Source organism: Dermochelys coriacea, chromosome 6 (assembly GCF_009764565.3).
Source record: "Dermochelys coriacea isolate rDerCor1 chromosome 6, rDerCor1.pri.v4, whole genome shotgun sequence".
NCBI lineage: Eukaryota > Metazoa > Chordata > Testudines > Dermochelyidae > Dermochelys > Dermochelys coriacea.
In genome coordinates, this window is record NC_050073.1 from 68,659,176 (window position 1) to 68,677,305 (window position 18,130).

The following is an 18,130-nucleotide window of genomic DNA, read 5'->3' on the forward strand; positions in this document are numbered from 1 at the left end:
GTGTGTGTGTGTATATATATAAATACACATATCTTAGTATACTATATGTTCCATTCTGTGCATCTGATGAAGTGGGCTGTAGCCCACAAAAGCTTATGCTCTAATAAATTTGTTAGGCTTTAAGGTGCCACAAGTACTTCTGTTCTTTTTCCAGCTTGGACATCATCCATGATTTTTGTTGCCTTGGGGAATGTGACTTCCCAGTCTTACTAAACTCAAATCTGTTTTGAGGTAGCACAAATGTGCCTCTAGCCACCTGGAACTAAATGTAGCTTTCAACAGTGAGTCAACAACTGCTCCTCGGTTGCAAGTGTTTTTTGTTTCTTTGCAAGAAGTAGCAACTTTTTGCCAAGATTTGTATTGGTCATTAAAAAGAGACTGTCTAAAACCCCTAGACACATCCACTGATGTTCCTGTTTAACAGTGTTGCCACTTACTATCAAATCTTCGTTCCACTGACTTCAACAAAAGTTTGGCCACTGACTATGGTGGGAACAGAATTTGGTCCCTGAAGAACCATTTGGGGTAAGAACCATGAAGCAAAGCAGAGAGCGACTGACACCCATACTGTGAACAAAGGTACATTGTCTTATACAAAAGGTACCACCAATGATACCGTGTATATATACGCTTTCTCTAAAGAAATGTATGTGTGACAGTTTGTTTTGTAAGGAAGGAATCCACAGCTGCTCCTCCAGCATGGGGGAAAAAAACAACCTCTTCATCTACCAATCAGCTGCTACCTGTGATTCTGAGAGCTGCATCCAAAGTGACGCATTTTGTCTTTAATTGTGCATCATATCCCCTGAAATCATCTTGAGCCACAGACTTGTATCCAAGGGCAGAATATGAATAAAAGTGCTTTGACACAAGAACTGGGATGCTGATTGGTTGGCTGACAGATTTTTATATATATGAGACATATCACTTATTGTATGCACTGTGCAATACCCAGTAGGAATATCGATTATTGAAAACATCTGTTGCCAATTCTTCTCCCTATTCCATTTTTGTCACACTTCCTCCCTCCCATCATGGCTCTTGTGTTCTTTATTAACTTGTTTATATAAAGGCATCCTAGCTGATATGAGCATGGTTCTGGGAATGGAATTTAGGTTTGTTAGCTGACTGTTGCTATATAGCACATTTTTCTCGTAAAATTACCTTTCTTGTGACTTACTGAAACATCCATGATAACAGCTTGGACAGAGAGTCTCATAAAGATATCCTCCTTAAAAGGCTGCAGCTACAACAGGAAGTTGTTTCATCTGCCTCAAACTTTGTGTGTCACTTGCTGACTTACTCTAGTTTATAACTCTAGTCTGCTTTAGTCACAGGCTAGTTCCCTTTTAGAGTCATTAGCAATTTATATTTCCCTAATATTTTCTCCCAGAGTAAGGTTACGAAATGAATTACTTTTGGCAGGGATATTGTGGGCTAGAATCAGCCTTGAGAAGAATATAAATCTGCACCACAAGATTGTGAGGGGTAAATCTCAAGGCTGTGTGACTGAGAAATCCAACTGGAAATCTCATGAACTGGCTCTCCTGATATTTCTGGTCCTTTCTGGCAGGCAAGCAGTACCTTGGAAAAAATCCTCTCTTGTGATATTTGAGTATTTTGCTCCCAGTTCTGGCAGAGGCATGTTACTTGAATTTGAAAAGTTACTTGAACTTACTGAAACTTCCAAGAAGGTCCTATTCAGGTTTGGGTAAGTTCTTTTTCTGAATTGGCTTTTCCATCCTTACTGCAGAGATCATCTGCTATCTTCCCTCCATGTCTCTTGTCTCACTTAAATGGATACCACTGATTTTTAATCTGACATTCATCCTGTCACTGAGGAAGTGCTGCTCTTGCATCTGACTAAATTGGAAAATATAAAAAGACAGTGAGGTCTAGAGCACGGGGACTCTAAAAACCTGGATTCTATGCCTAGCTCTGCTGCTGGCATGCTGGGTGACCTCGGGCAAGTCATTTCATCTCTCTGTGCCTTAATTTCCCCATATGTGAATTGGGAATAATAACAGCCTTCTTTGTAACATGCTGAGATCTGCTGATGAAAGGCTTGGTGGCATTATTTATTTTATTAGAGGGAGAAGGTGAAGAGTAAAATAAGGGAAGAGGGGGAGTGCAAATACTATGTATGTGCCCTTTTTTTGCTGCTTTGACATAAAAGAAGGCTTGAGAGTTTTTTGTTAATAATTTAATACAGGGTTTTTTTGCACATTACCTACTCTGATTTTTTTTCCCCCACCTTTGTTTTGCACAAAGATGGCTTTTTCCTAGTGTTTAACTCAAATGGGTATCAATGAAAACAAACACAGAACAGAGTCTGAATAAAATAACTTCCTTGCTCAATCAGGTTTCACTTCTTTAATACTTGTGATGTCAGATTCCACTAGCTCTCCAGCTGTCCAGTGAGTCTTCCAAGGTAGAAAAGGCCTGAATTTCTGATGTATAAAAAGTAAGTAGGAAAAGCCATTTTTTGGTGGGAGGAAATAATTTCAGACTTCCTTTGTCCATCATAATAAAGCACAAACACTTTTTTTCCTTCTGAAGTTTGCCTATTGAGCTGTGGGAAAGTGAGAAGATAAACATTTAGAAACATAATACATTGCATAAGAAACTTGAGCAAAACTCAAGGCAACCTCCTGCCTGAAATAGGGCAGCAGTGTATGGCATTTGGTTTCATATGTACGCTAACCATTTGCGCCCATGTAAATGTATAGCAGTATAAATTGCATGCACTTTAAACTAGTGCATCTCTTCCCCGGCATGCCCCAAACTAAGCACTTTGACAAATGTCACTTGAGCAGATGGGAAAGGAGTGCCACCAGTTAAACTGCTCTGTTCCAAATTTATTTTTGAGACAACTTAAGGCTATCTCTTTAAATTTCTCTCCAGATTTCTTAAAGACCAGCCTATTTGTTTGGTCACAAATACAATGAAGTAATAAATCTTGTTGAACATATGAAATCTGCTTGCATTTCCTTTGGAGCATCTTTAGTGTTTGCACCAGCTCTTTCCCATAGTTTGCTAAGTGGTGGAGATGGGGAAAATCTATTGCACCTTCATATATACTGCAGTATGCTTATGGCAGGCTACTCTGAAGACCTTATTTATAATGCATTTGGGTTGGTGGTCTCAAATGAGTTGGTGAAAACATGTTTTCTGGATACGCTGTCAGGAGTCTTGGTTGCACATGTGTGTCAGAATAGGTTCTGAAATGTGGCTTGGGATAGGGGAAGGAAGAGAGTGAGAGACCTCCAAAGTCTCTGACAAAAAGGGGTGTACAGTTGGTTATAAGAATAAAGGGAAACCAAAAGCATCTGCCTCCTTAAGAGCATTTTAGGGGTTATGATGACATTAATCCAACACTAGAAGATAGTATTGTCAAGAGTTGCATGGTGGGAATGTTCTCACCTATGAATGTAACCACGCTCTGGGACAGTTGCTTGTGGGTATTAAGCCTGGGGCTGTTTGGAACAAATGATGCCAGTCTCCCGAATGGCTGTCGTGGGCCATGTTCTGAACAGAAGGACGTTGGCGCATTGTAATTAGAACAGTGTAAACCCTCCTAAATCTGGGGACACATTTAAGTCTTGTGGAGAAGAATAAAATATTGAACGAACTGCTGCTGGGTTAGGGAATACAGCGCATATCCTTTCCAAGACCTAATTTGAGTGTGTTTGAGGTTCACCTTGCACCTTTCCTGCAGTTCTAGTCTCCGGAAAACATGAGCACAATATAAAGAGTTTATTGGAATGTTTTGGGTATTTCTCTTGAAACAATTCTAGTATGCAAACTACAGCTAAGGTGTTTTCTCTTTTTCCAGCTCATGCTTATGTGAATCTGCCCTGTTGGACTAATCTAAGTTGAAACTCCTTGTTCATATAGAGTGCTTCAGTACTCTGTAATGCTCTTGTGTGCTAAGGTGAAGTCACTGTAAACCAGCCTTCTATTCCTTGTCTGCTTGGGATTTTTTTTTTTTTAAATGGTCACTAGCCTGGCTTAACAAATAGGTAATTCTGGATGAGAAAACAAGAACTGGCCTTTTAATTGAAGGTTGGTTAGGGATGTGAAATAGTATCCCAGATTGTGTAGTGTAAAGAGAAACCCACCTGTTTGTATGAGATGACATTAAAGAACAAAGGGGGGGGTATAACGGAGAACACTTTCACAGAGGTGATTACACATAACAAAAGAAGGGACAGCATTCCTTCCCAAAAGCAGCTTTATGAGGTCTGATGTCCCCCGAAACTTAACTTTCAAACTTCATTGCTTGACAGTGGGACCTGAAATAACCTCTTTGCTTTTTTCTTTCTTTCTTTCTTTTTCTCTTTTCTCTCTTTTTTCTTTTCTTTTTTTTTTTTTTTTTTGGTAAGTATGTTCTTGCTTAAGGTTTAATTGGCTCCAGTCGGTAGGAAAGGGCTCCAAGGCTGATTATTTATGGCTTACTGTCAAAAGTAGCTATAAAAAGGGCAGTATTATCTTGGAGATGCTGGGAAGGAAAATGTGATGGGGGGGGAGGGAGTGGGGGAGTGTGTGCGCGCACGAGTGTTTTCTTGTACTGGATGAAATCAGAGTTTTGCTGCCTCAGCAGTGTGGTTTAAATTGAAGATTAACCCTTTGACCTTCACGGTGTCAAATCACTTACAGATGGATCACCAGTTACTTTTTTTTTCTACTTTTGGGGTGAAGAAGGGGGGTAACTTTTTTTTTTTTTTTAAGAAAGTTGTTTGTTCATGCAGCTGGGGCTTTTGAAAGGCTCAGAAGCCAATCTGATTAAAAACAGCACTTGGCTAAACTCTGCAAAATCCTGCAAGCAAAAAAAGGTTTAATCCTCTTGCGCACAATGCATAAGGGTCTGCGCTTTTTTTTTTTTTTAAATTCTAATGTTAGAGCTATAATTATTTCTGGAGAACTTATCATTCTCCCCACCCCCTACCTCTCCCCCTCCCCCCCCCCCAGTCGTGCTGATGGGATTAAATTGTCTGCTCTTGAAAAGTAACTGAGTTTTTATTGGAAAAGATAAGTGGTATGTTGCAATTGTAAAATATAAATAACCTTGTTTCAATCATTCTCCTTTACAGCATCAGCAGAACAGAAATCAAGTGTGGTGGCAGATCCTTCTCTTCCTACATAACTTGGCCTTAAATGTGGAGGCAAACAGGAACCACGTAGGTCAGAGGTGAGACTCCTCCACCTGTTCCAGGTCACATCCAGCCTGCAGAGAGCACTGAACAAACACTGGTCTGGGGGAGAGAGACATGCACACCGCAGGCCGGATGTGAGGACTCTGTCAAACTCTTACTCATCTTCTCAAGCTTTTTTTTTTTTCCCCTCCCCCCCCCAGGGACTCTTCTTTACTGCTTCGTTCCTGATGAGGCTGGGAGCTCTTGTCCAACACTGTTGAAGGAAAGTCTTAGAACTTAGATGTGTTTGGTAAAGCTTGCTGCTGATTCCCCATATCAGTAACCTCTATGCAAGTGAGGCAAGTAGTAGACAAACAGGTTCCTCTGCTCTGTTTTTGTTTTTTAATTGATAGAATGCAGCAGTTTGTAATTTTGGCTGCTAGTTAATGATGGTGTCTGGGACTGATGGCTCTAAATGTACTTTGGGCTACTTCCGGATTAGAGACACTTGACTCGTCTATGGGATAACTTTTGAAAAAAGTTATTTTTAGAAACAATTACACTTAAGTAGCTTATGTACAGCAGCAGGTGGGTCACTGTTTGTTTATTTCCCTGAATTTTATTACCAGGGAGATATGTAAAAATCTAGTTTTGTTTAATGACTTAATTGGCCCAAGTTGGACATTCTTCACATGAAGTCGCTCTTTGTCATTGCCACTAATAGATGGAATTGTTTCTGTTAGAGTCCAGAATCTTTCAGAAGATGTTGGTGACTCTTCAGTATCTTTGTGCAAAGGGCTGTTTGGTCCTGTACACTATATACTGTCCCCATAAACCAGGATAGAGCTGTTAAAAATGGAATATAATCTAAGCATGATTCTTCTGGAATTGTTAATCTGTATATTTTTGTTAGTGCTCTGGTGGATTTTTTCCCCCCCTCCCTATCATGTGCGCTGTTAAGAAGATTCAGATCCCAAGCATCTGATACGTTTGCTTCATGATTTGACTAGGAGATTAATTAGTAATTACTTTGAACCCCTACACTGCAGGTTTGTACAAGTGATCGGTCTATTATTCTAATGAGTAATACTGGAAGTGATATTCGTGTACACTGACAACAGAAATACTACTTGGAGTGATAGTTCATTGTCATTGACTTGTGACTGTCTGGTGTTTTTAAATCTGTTTGGCTGCCGCTCTTGGAACAGGGATGGGGAACTATCTACCCCAAAAATTTAGGTTTAGTTTGTTTATGAAGTGTGAAATACGAAGGGAAAAGGATATAGTCTCTGCTTTCCACAGACTGTTTCCATACTTGCCCAGAGCTAATTCTAAATCACAAATTATAAAACTAACACTAGGAAAAATCTTGCTGGACAGTTGCCCTTCAGTCTTGCTACAGCTGTCAAGACAGAGGGGTTCTGGAGCTCCTGGTCTGCTTTGAAGCCTAATGAACAGTAAAGAATCACTGTATTGGAAGAGTTTTCTTGCACATTCTCCTTCCCCTCCATTCCCCCCCCCCCCCGCTTTTTTCTTGCCCTTCTTTAAGTCTGTTTCCATCTCGGACATTTGTAATGACCCAGTTCCCATGTACCCTCAGTAACCCCATTAAAGTGCCTGGTAATGATTTGTAACACATATTTGTATTTGGATGCTTCCCCTCTATTTCTCAATCCCATCTATTGACTGGCATTCTGCTTTTTTATGGCAGGAGTTGTCTAGCCCTCTCCAAACCAGCTCCCAGGACCCTCTCCGCTTACACAGCTCTGCTGCGATCATTCAGTACAAATGGGGTTCCTCATGCAAACTGACTTTTTTTTTTTTTTTCCCCCTAGCTAAAGCTACATTATGCAGAGTAATGTGTTCCTCTGGGATGGTCAGGAGTTCAGAACAATGATTCTTAAGTTAGCTTTGTTTCATTTTAGTTAAGCACGTGCACTATGGAGTTATGCAGTTGGACGTGAGTGGTACCTGTCATTAATTACTTTGAAGCGGTACTGGAAGCTGCTCCCTATTTACTGAAATACCTTCCATTGCTCTGCAAAACAGAGTCACTTGGGGTGTATGGTGACTGGAGAACAGGGGTTTAAATAGGAAGCAAGCCTGAGGGGTAGGGCAAGCACAGACTGGATTGAAGGGACTGAGCCCTTGGAATCTGGACCTTGGGGAGAGCCCCCTTAGAACTGAAAGTGTAGCATAGGCAACAGGTTGAGCCCCCCTTTCGGGAAGTTAGCCCCTGACTCCATCCCTTCTGCCTGCAGCTTGAGCCCCAAGACTCTGTTGTCCTCCTCCCTGCTGCAGCCCAGAGCCACAAGACCCCCGCCTAGAGAAGCCCCAAGCATGCCCCTACCTTGGCCAGCGGAGCCCCGGGCTTTCTGCAGCTGTGTCTCCACTCCCCTCCCCAGACCCAAGCGGCCTGGAGGAAAAGCATCTCTTCAAAGATGCTTTTGATATGCCCCATGCAGGTTCTGGGGCAGCTGATGAGGCAGTATGTGCTATTCAGCTTCCTGGGTTCATCAGAAATTTCCCTGGAGTCCAGAGAGATTACTGATAACCCAGGAAGCTGAATAGCACATACTGCCGGAACCTGCATGGGGCATAATAAAGCAAAAACTTCGCTGCTAAACCCCACAACCGGAGGTCCAGTTGCCATGGCAGTGCCAGGGGAGGCCTATTATACCCGCCGTTCATGAGGTGTAGGCTTGTCAAGGAAACTGAGGGAGAGGGGAGTGGAGCTTTATAGGTTGCAGTGGGGAAGGAATGAAATAAAGCTGTTAACCAGAATGGCGGCGCTGGAAGCGGAGGGAGTGATGTCACCTTCTCCCAGCGCCTGCAGGGGCTTTACCCCCTCCCCTCTCCCCCCAGCCGCGCAGAGAAGCCCTGATAGAAGGGGTGGCACAAGGCAGCGCAGCAGCCAGTGCGCAGATGAGGTGACGCAGCCCCGGCTCCCCGGCAGGACTCGCCCTTTTCTCCCCAGTAGCAGCTGGGCCCTGGCAGCCCAGCATCCCGGGGCTGGGGCTTCCTCTTCCCACTGTGGCCGGGGGCGCGGTGCCCTCGCCCCATCTAAGTGGCGCAGCTCCAAGAGCGCAACTTCCCCAAAAAGAAAGGAGGGCTAGAAATGTGCCGCCCCAAGCACGTGCTTGCTTTGCTGGTGCCTAGAGCCGGTCCTGCCCACTTTGGTATGTACTTCTGTGGAGAAAATCCTCCCCTCAAAGTGTTTGTTACAGTCTGAGCACAGTTAGAAATACGTGGATGAGTTAGGGAAGTATTTTCAATTAGCAAGGCCTAAATCTGGTGGGGGGGAGGGGCAACTCTTGAATGATTTTAATTGGTGGTTTGCCTGAGTGAAGGGGTGGGAATTCAGTGTTCAGCTCCTTTTCTGTATACTGAAACACTAGTGAAGTGTCTCTAACAATTTAGAGAACAGTTGGCTTTCTCCTAAAGTTACTTCTAGTTTAATGGGCAACAGTCAAGACAATGTGAGTTTCAGCTGACAGCACCTACAGTGTTTAAAATCTGTCTCCCTTTCCAGGATCACCAAAATGGCTTCTGACCCTGACATTCTTGACTTGAGAGAGGAAAGAATTTATTTCTGTGTCTCTCCCTCCTGTCTCTTCAAATATCTCTCTTGTAACCCAAACCTTACCTGGATCCAGTGAGCCTGGTGCTAGTGGGTGTTTGTTTGTCTTACTCTGTTTCCTGCAAATCATGAAAGCTGAGCCAGTAATTACAAAGTGACTGCCCAAGGTTAGCTGCAAACTGCCATAGCTAGGGTAAGGTGGAGGTAGACGAGAGAATGAACTTCCAACAGAAAGGGCTGACATTGGAAATGGATGTGGGACTGCAGGCTTTTCCCAAGGTGCTGATCGTCTCTGCTAGCAGTGGACTTCTGTGTAACTTACTGTGTGTATTAACTGCTACTCTTTTGTTGGTTTCTATGGATATTATATTCTATTGCAATTTTCCCATTGTACCAAGTCTGCCTGTCTTCTGCTGCCAACTGAAGCTTAGCTTAATATTTGTCACACTGTCAGTGTTTTTGGAGCCTGGGAGACTGGCCCTTGAGTGAAATGTTCTGTTTAGCCTTTCCTTTTTAAGCCTTGCCTATATCCACAGCAGGATGGGGAAGAGGAACTCAATCCTCTGTGACGAAGGGTCACTTGTGAAGACTTGTTTACTTTCACTGTCAAGTCGGAATAACTAGCTGCCTTTGCTCCTTTGGGCTTGAACCGAGGTTGAATAAAAGCCATCTGAGATGTGACCAGATTTAGACACCTTGAGGCCACTTCATACCCGTGTAATTCCATTGCAGTCAATGAAGTGATACTTCAGATGTATTTGGCTCATGGAGAATGGAGGAAAGTTGCCCCTTCCCTTTGGGAAATTACAGGTTCTGAATTCTAATAAATGAGCTGGAGGTAAAACAAAGGCTTTAGGCAGTTGCTGCAACCTGAAGTCTAAACTCTGCAAAGTCACTTTTGATTCACTTTAACCCTTCCTTTGTTGATCCTTAATAGCACCTACTGTGCTTTCCAGTGAAGCTGTATAAGTGGTAATATTGGAACATATCGGGTACATTCAAGGGGTGGTTTTACTAACAGCCCTACTTTGCTTAAAGGGAAGGCTCATATTAATTACTATGAACAACCTTGACAGGATATAATGCCCTTGATTCAACTCTGCAATGCCCATTCACACTAATGGGAGTTCTGCATGTGGGTCAAGTGATACAGAGTATTAAGAGTTGACAGCAAAGCTATTCATAGTCATTCCAAAGAATATTGTTTTTAAATTGGAATTTGTGGTCATTTAAAAAAAAAACACCTCCCTGTTGCTTTTGATTTGTTTCAGAAAGGAAAAAAATACCTCAAGGAATTGGTGAGAGATTGTTCAAGATCTCTTACAATTCCTAAAAAGCTCTTATGATCATTGTTTCTTTGGTTTGTACACATTCACACAGGTAGTACACCACTTAGTTCTTACCCGTAAGGAAAAGCAGAAAAAGACCAAACACATTGAATGCACTGGAATGTAATTGTGTGTATGCCTGTATGTGTCTGTGTGTTTACATAAAAAGGCAGTCTGACATCTCCCCCCCCCCCTTCTTTCTTCCACACCTCCCACCCCCTTCCCCCACAGATGGGAGGGTTTCTTCCTATGAATCCCATGCTGGAAGTTGGTTTCTGGGAAGTGAAACTTAAGTCTGTAGAGTTTTTTAAAAGCCATTTTTCAGTTCTGTCTTCAGACTATTTGCTGCCTTTGGGGAGTGGAGGGAGGGGGTGGGAAGTGTAGATCTTTAAACTGTTTTAAATTTTATTATGAAGATTTTGCATGTACAAAGTTATCTTTAAAAATCAAGTGGAGTCTCCCTGATTTGTGGATTCGGCCCCAGGAGAGCATCACCACAGACTCTTCAGCTTCAGGGAGACAACTTTAGGCCTGCACCCCCCAGAAGACCATTCCAGTTTGGTCAAACTACTCTGAGGAAAGGTTGAGGGTAGAAAGGGGATGTAACACTTCTCCCTTCTCACTGATGTGTTGTAGTCACGTGATGTAAGAAGACACAAACATGGCTATGATCTTACTAAATGGGTGCTTAAAGTTAGGCTCCTAGTGGGGGATTTTCAAAAAGCACCTAAGAGAGTTAGGTGCTTTTGAAAATCCTGACACTAAATATGGACTTTTGGTGCCCAAAGTTAGACTACTTAAAAAAACAAACAAAACCCCCCTCCTCCCAACTTGGGAATGCATCTCTTTTCCAAATCCTCTTCCTTTCCTTCTGTGGTATCAGAAATGTATTCAAATCTCCTCCGCATTTCTCTTTAAAGATCCATAGATGAGCATATTTTGACGTGCAGCTTCATCTCCCCCTGGACTTTTCTACTCTTGTTGGAGATGTTTCATTTTTAAACTTTGGAGTAATTAATTGCCTCCAGTGGCTGCCTTGGAGAATCAGAGATGAGGGGGAGAGAGGTTCTCGGTGTATTGTTTTAAAATGCTCTTAACCTTTCATAGAGAGTGTCCCTGCTGAATGAATCTTATGTTCTCCCAGCTGAAGAAGTACAGTCAATGCTCTCCTGTGAAATCTTTGTCTAGACTAGTCCTGAAGTGCACACGCCCTCTCTGCCATGGACTGAGACCCAGTGAGAATGTAGCATTTTGTTTATCTTGGCTGTGTGCCTCCAGGATTCATGCCTGTAGTGATGGTGACTGGGAGAAGCTCCTTTTTTGTATCTGTGCAGTATATTTGCTCTGTGCTTTCTCTCTGGTGCTTTTTAATACTTGGAATTTTTTTCTAATAACTGGTACAATTTTTAATAAAATTGTTAAATGCTATGTATTCTGTTCTTTTACTTTTTGTATGGTTTAATGGCTGTATGACACTCCATTCTAGTGACCTGAACCTTCACAGATTGACCAATAGTTCTGTAATTTAGTAAAATAATATGGAAGTACAACTTCGGTTGGTAAACTTTGTAAATGGCTGGTAGATCCATGTGTATACTCCCTATTACCTACCCCATACCAACCTCTGCAGCTAAACCAAGATTTTCCTCTAATATTCTGTCTTTGTACAGGGGGGAAAAAACAGGTTTTTCTCAGCCCACTGGTGACTGAATTATGAAATACATGAAATATGAAGCTTTTGAAGCTGTATTATCACCACAGTACACTGGGCTTTACAAGGCTGTTGCTAATAGGAGCTGCACAGCTAAACTTTCCACTTCCATCCACAAAGTTGAAAATTGTATCTTAACACAGCTAACAATATGCTGCCTCCAGACTCTTAAAATGTGGCTTCTAGTGGCTGTTTTTCTGTATTTCCTATTCAAGCTCATTCAAAGTGGATCAGCTACAGGTTTTTACTGATGATTAATGCAAATATATTTGTTAATCTACTAAGGAAGATGTAGGTCTATACTACTAATTATGTATATTTTATGCAAATGAGCTGTGACTCTGAGGGATAAGATGGTGTCACTGGTCCTAGTTGAGCTCCCTCTTTTGGCTACTCCCTAGACTGCTGTGAGGGAACAGAGCCTCCGGCTGCCTAGGTGTCTGTCTCCAGAGCCTGACTGGAGCTCAGCCAATGCCCCTAGGCACATACTTGAGGTACAGACGATTTCTCTAGTACCCCCTCTTGAGAGCTGGAACACTGGTGTCCACTTGCCTAGAGTGCTGACCCTTCAGACTCTTCTGCAGCTTATGCACCCGCTTCTGGAAGCCCACCAAAAGTGAGTGTCTTCTGGGTTACCATTTAACTCTCTCGGGAGACACATGGCAGTTGTGAAGCATACAACACACACAGACATTTCGACCAGAATCTAACACATTATTACTTTTCTTAATCACCTGAGAAATAGACAGAGTATAGATCATTTAGAAAACAAACATTCTAAATGCAGTGCTCCTCACTACTTCACCCTTCCCTTGCGGGACCAACTGTGTTCAGGCTGTAGGAGAGACTGTCTCATCGGGCCCCTACATATTGTTGAGTTGCTTCTCCCTCCTCTTAAATAGGAGGAAAAATGGCCATTGAGTAAAGCAGTTCCTGCCCTCTTAACTTTTTAGCCCTTTATCAGATGTCCTGCTCAGCCTCCCCAGGTGATCACAGTCCCTTGCCAGGTGGCTTTGTTGCCAAAGTGACCTTCCCTGACAAACCAGTTCTCTAGGATAGAAACCAGCACTTTGTCCTTTCTGAGTAGGGGACCAGCATGGTTTAACAACCCTCTCTTGTTAGGCCTTTGCCACTACTGCAGTTGGAATTTTGGTCCGAGATGGAGGTGAAAAGACAATAGAAGACAAAGGACCACTTTTACAATAAGAGTTTTTAGCTTGGTAAGGATACATAGAGAATTCGTAATCTCTCACAGAATTCATGAATTGTACAGATTCCCCAAGTTATTACAGATGATAATGAATTCCCCCCCCGCCTAGTTGCAAAGTCAAATTCCTGATTTCACTGAGCTAATAAATGCATACTTCTATTTGGGACCCTGATGTGTACCCCTCTGTGGAATTCAATTTTATTGACTTCCTGTAAATGATTGGAGGAAATATTTCCATTGAATAATGGTAACCAGTCCATGCAGGACAATGTATGAGTTTAATAATTTTAATATACTTCATTAAAGCAATATTACTAGTGAGATTTTAATCTCCAAAAGGCTTAGGAAACTGAGTTAATGTTCCCACTCCAATGTTAAGTTGTCTTGTTTTGGTGTATGCATTACAATAGGGTCTTTCATTTCATGAACACATGATGTATGCAGTAATATGAAAAGCAACATGCACATCTAAAATTATAGAAAAAAGTACAATTTATTTTCATTGTATTAGATTTGCTGAGAAATGTGTCCCCTGCCCAGTGTCATGTGATTATGAAAAAGCTTATTGTAATATACTCGTACAAGGGGACAAAGGTAAGATTGATGCAGCTGGGGGAATTAACTCTGAATTTCCTGACTCTTGTATGATTAAAATCTGAATTTTTTCATAATTTTATTAAAGTAAAATATGGCCTTTAAAAACTAACTTTCTTAGCACTGACACGTAGCTGGAACAGCTGAAAGAGCTTTTACCTAACAGGAAACATAGGCTGGTGCACAAATGGCTGGAACAAAATCCTTCCTTGGAGATCTCCCAAAGGACTAAACCTAGCCTTGCTTAAGTTATGAAATTAGATGCTATCACAGCCTGTAGTCATATGACTGCAGCCAAGTGAGGGATTTTTTTTTAACTGTATACATTAGAACCTAGGGTGAAGAGAGATAAGATCAAGCATCAAAACCAAATCCAACATGCTCTTACACACAGGAGTACTTCCAGGATCAACAACAACAAGGTGGAGATTTCCTCCTCAGATCCTGACTAGACTCAAACGTGCATACTAATCAAAATTAGACAGAAGCAGAGTCCCTCAGACAGTCTGTTTCCAGCCACTGTCCCTTCACTTGTAACGGGGTGGGGCAATCGTGATGTATTCTTCCTAGGACATATTTGCACCATAGTAACAGCTTTTAAAAAAATGTGTTTGTTTCATACCATTAACCTTAAATGGTATGCTTTAGTGACGAGATAAATAGTTTAAGTTGGGTTAGTGCTGCAGGGAAGTATTAAGAAGTATTCAGCCTACCTTTGAAATAAAATAAAATGATAAATGCACTGTTCTGATGCTCAAAGTTCTTCTCTCCTTACACAACCTGATCCATAAAGCACTATATTCCAGTTCCAGCATTTTTGCTGAAGTTAAGGGGAAGAATCTACTGCACTTAGTAGACTATGACTAAACATCCAGAAATTTTCAAAATTTAATACTTCGATATGTATATGGCAAAAGTACTGGTTCTTGCTGAGCATGATGTACATGAACGCTGCCCAAAGCAAGCTTCTGTCTGCTTACACATCTGAATCATTCAGAAATAGATTGGTATTTAAAAGATACTTTAGAAAATCCATTCATTTCTGGTCTAGCACCAAGTCTCTTGTTTTTATTTGGTTTTGGGAGAGTCCAAAAAGTCATTTTTTGAGACAGACCTAAGTGACTGGGAAATAGTGGCTTAAAATGGGAGAGCTTCAACTGCATTGTCTCATTCAAGCAAACAAAAAAAAACAGCCAGGGACATTTTTAACCATGAGCAACAGAAGTGGCTTGGCCCCTCTGCTTTTGGGGGCATCACACAAGCTCAGCAATTTTCCACCACAGGTGAGGAGCAGAGGCAACTTGCCAACTAATTTCCTCCTTTCTGGCAGGTCAGGACAGCTGTTTCTGTTTGAATGATTATACATATACTTGCTGAACAGTAGGAGTTTGCTTAATGCCATATCATGACAAAGTCCCTGCCTCAAGGAGCTTCCAATACAAGCTAGGGAGCATTCAATACGTGTACAATACCATGTGATTGGAGAATGAAGTGGTATGTCTGAAAATGGAGGAGACTTTATATAAACATTTGTACATATTGCTAATTAGCATTAAAATGCTACATGAAAACTAATGTGCTTCCTTCCAACAGGGATTTGAATTAAAAAGCTGATGATAGTTCAGTGCAAATACCTACTTGTTATATGCTACTGATGGGTGTTTGCTACTACTTTGACTTCCTTCACATCTGATGCAGGTATTGCTTTTTGTTATTTTGAGGTCCTGATGTCTGTCTGTCTCCCTTTAACAAAATTAAGTATCTGACATCAATGTAAATGTTCCATACGAAAGGTCTTTAAACCTGTACGTCTCCTAAATGATTTAATTTCCTCTTCTCTAAAATTATAATGGTCTCTTTTCTTTCCCTATTGAAATCTGTGTCAGCATTCTCCCTCTCTGTTTTGCCTCAGGACTCTTGATGTATACAAAGGATCCTCTGTTTTTCACTCTTAGTCACATGCTTAACCTCAATGCTGTAAACTAAACATCCACCCTCTGTGGCTGGAGATGACCCTATTTATGTCTGTAGTTCAAATCAAAACAGCAACAGTTGTGAAAACTGTGTATGATGGAGACAACTAGCTTTTAGTAAACGGACAACAAATCTCGATTTTTGGATAACTAAATGAGTTCCAGAGTTTATGGGAAACTTCAAACAGAAATAATAAGCAGGAGATGGCTAATGGGTTATATAAGGAAAAAGCTCTTTGAGTCATTTTTCTTTACCACCCCTGGCATTTATTGAAGATGATTTATTAGAATAGTTCTTCTGTGTGTTTGTTTTTAGGCAGTGTGAATTCTGTTTGAGACAGTGAAGTGACAGCCATGTTCAGGGGTGACTACTTTTAAATTCTTTAGTTAATTAACCACTGGTGAAAGGTGCCAGAATGATAGGTCTGAAGCATGAAGTCTTCTGTATCAACAGAGCAGGCAAAGCCCGTCAGTTATAGTTCAGGTTTCCTCCTCATACTGCCCTGCTAAAGTGCCACTCAACCCTGAGATGGCAGGACCATCTGTGTATGTGAAGGGATTTGGTTTCAGTACTCAGTCACTCTTCAACCTTTATGCTAAGACTGCCAACAAGGGTGCCAATTGTGGGGGGGTCTTTTCATAAGGTGTACACTTGTCCATTGGGAACTGGCTGAGATGACAATCACATTTCACAAAGGCCATTCAACAGCCAACAGATGGCAACGTTTGGGGATAGCTTGGGTGGGGAGAAGAAACATTTTATAGAGCAAGTGGGTCATTAACAACTGAAAAGCCTGAAGTCATGTTTAGTTCCATGCAGAGAGAACACAAAAGGACTGATAATGTCCACGTACAAAGGACTGTTTTTTTCTCTGTGTTTAATTTCCATTCATATTAATAAGACCTCAAAAATAGACAGGGATCCTTCTCGGTGAGTGGTTCTTGCTCTTTTGCTACAACCTCTAAAGGTAGTTGGGGAAGAGAAACATTCCTACAAAACACTCAAAGTTCTTCCAGTACAATCCTTTCTTCCTCCTTACAGTCATCTAAAATGCTTTACCTTTTCTTTCAGAATTTGGCAAGAGTTACAAGAAAAAACGTGTCTGTATGTTTTTAAAAAAGGATTTCAACAATCTCCTCTCTGTGACCCCATTCACAGTTGCCGGCTGTTTTACAGGCAAATTTTCTTGGCCACTCAGAATTTGTACCCTCTAGCACAATTCTTAGACCTGCTTTTCTTTAGTCAGGAATTCCTGAGGCTCTTCAGAAGGGTGAGAACAAATAACTTGCTCTGTCTTCTCCTCTGAGTCCTGATACAGACAGGCCGCTTCTGACAGTATGAGGTCATGTAGTCCATCCGCCTGTCAGTGCAGGCATGTTCCCTACAGCATATTCTCCAGCGCTTTGATTAGTCTAATTTTAAATGTCCCAAGTGACTGGCTTTCCACTGCTTCACTAGAGAGACTGTTCCACAACCTAATAAATCTCACTGACAGGATTTTTTCCCCAATATTCATCCTACATTTTTTCTTTCTTAATTGTATTCTACTACCCTAGTTATTTGCCCTTGTACCACCTTGTAAAGAGACAATACACCAAGCAACTGTTCTAGCTAATACATACTAATCGCCTGATCCAAAGCCTATTGAAATCTAGGGAAAAACTCCCATTAACTTCAATGGGCATTGGTTCAGGATCTAGAAAATCAGATCTACCTGGCCTAGTCACCTGTGTGACAGATTAGTTTGTCTGTCCATATGTGGAGAAAATATTGGTAAAATGGTTATGAACAATATGCATAACTTAGTTTTCCCACTCACCTTGTACTGCTACTTACTGAGTCTGAAAGGGTTAATTTCCTCCCTGAGGAGAAGGGGTAGTGAGGCATGGCTGTATGTCATGTGAGCCTGTCTGGATTGGATTTGGAACTGGTTATATTCTCAAGAACTGACTGGAATCAACACAGATGAATGGAGTGTCCTGCAGAGACAATAGAAGCTCCAACAACCAAACATTAGCTTTTAATGACTGGGAAAGGAAGGCAAGCTGAACATGGGAAGACAGCAGCGGCTGCAACTTGGGAAAAAGGGCCAGGTGTGAACAGACTGTGTTTTAAGTTTCCGGCTACCCAAGCAGATAAACAGGGTGAGAGGGAGACAGAAGATGAATCCCAGGAGACGATGGAACAGTGGGGTAATATGTGGGGCAAATTGACTTAAGCTTTGTTTTACCATTCAAACCTGCACGCTTAAATATTGTGCTACAGCTGACTAATAAATGCTGACTTGTTTATGGTGTTGCTGCTGTTACTTACTGGTTGCATTGCTCCCTGAAGGAGTAAAATTTGTAGCAGGAGTTTGAACTCATTTGGACTTGCTGTAAAGCCCCCGTGAGCAACAGGCATGCTGAACCCAGAAAGCCCAATCTTGAAGTAATGTAGCCACGTGGCTTGCCCTCATAAAAAGCTATGCCAAAAGCTTAGCAAATAATAGGGGTATTCACAAAGAAACTATGTAAAGTCTGGGGCATTGTACACCCTTGTAATTCCATGACAATATGTTTGTATCAAACTAAAAATCCCATTTTGTTTTGTGAACAC

General features: G+C 41.6%; 1 protein-coding gene across 7 annotated transcripts in view; it reads left to right on the forward strand.

Moving 5' to 3' along the window:
• The window catches only part of BMF (Bcl2 modifying factor), a 34,258-nt gene extending 16,435 nt beyond the window's left edge, over positions 1-17,823 (forward strand). For 3 of the 7 annotated variants that reach the window (XM_043516510.1, XM_043516512.1, XM_043516507.1), the window contains exons 4-5: positions 5,094-5,191; positions 16,604-17,823. In XM_043516510.1, the coding sequence (XP_043372445.1) occupies positions 5,094-5,191; positions 16,604-16,838 (333 nt within the window). In that variant the 3' untranslated portion in view covers positions 16,839-17,823. Of the gene's footprint in view, positions 1-5,093; positions 11,472-15,151; positions 16,580-16,603 lie in introns of those variants that run through there. The other 4 variants (XR_006282051.1, XM_043516511.1, XM_043516508.1 and 1 more) reach the window with 4 other exon arrangements.
• Positions 17,824-18,130: the final 307 nt, after the last annotated feature.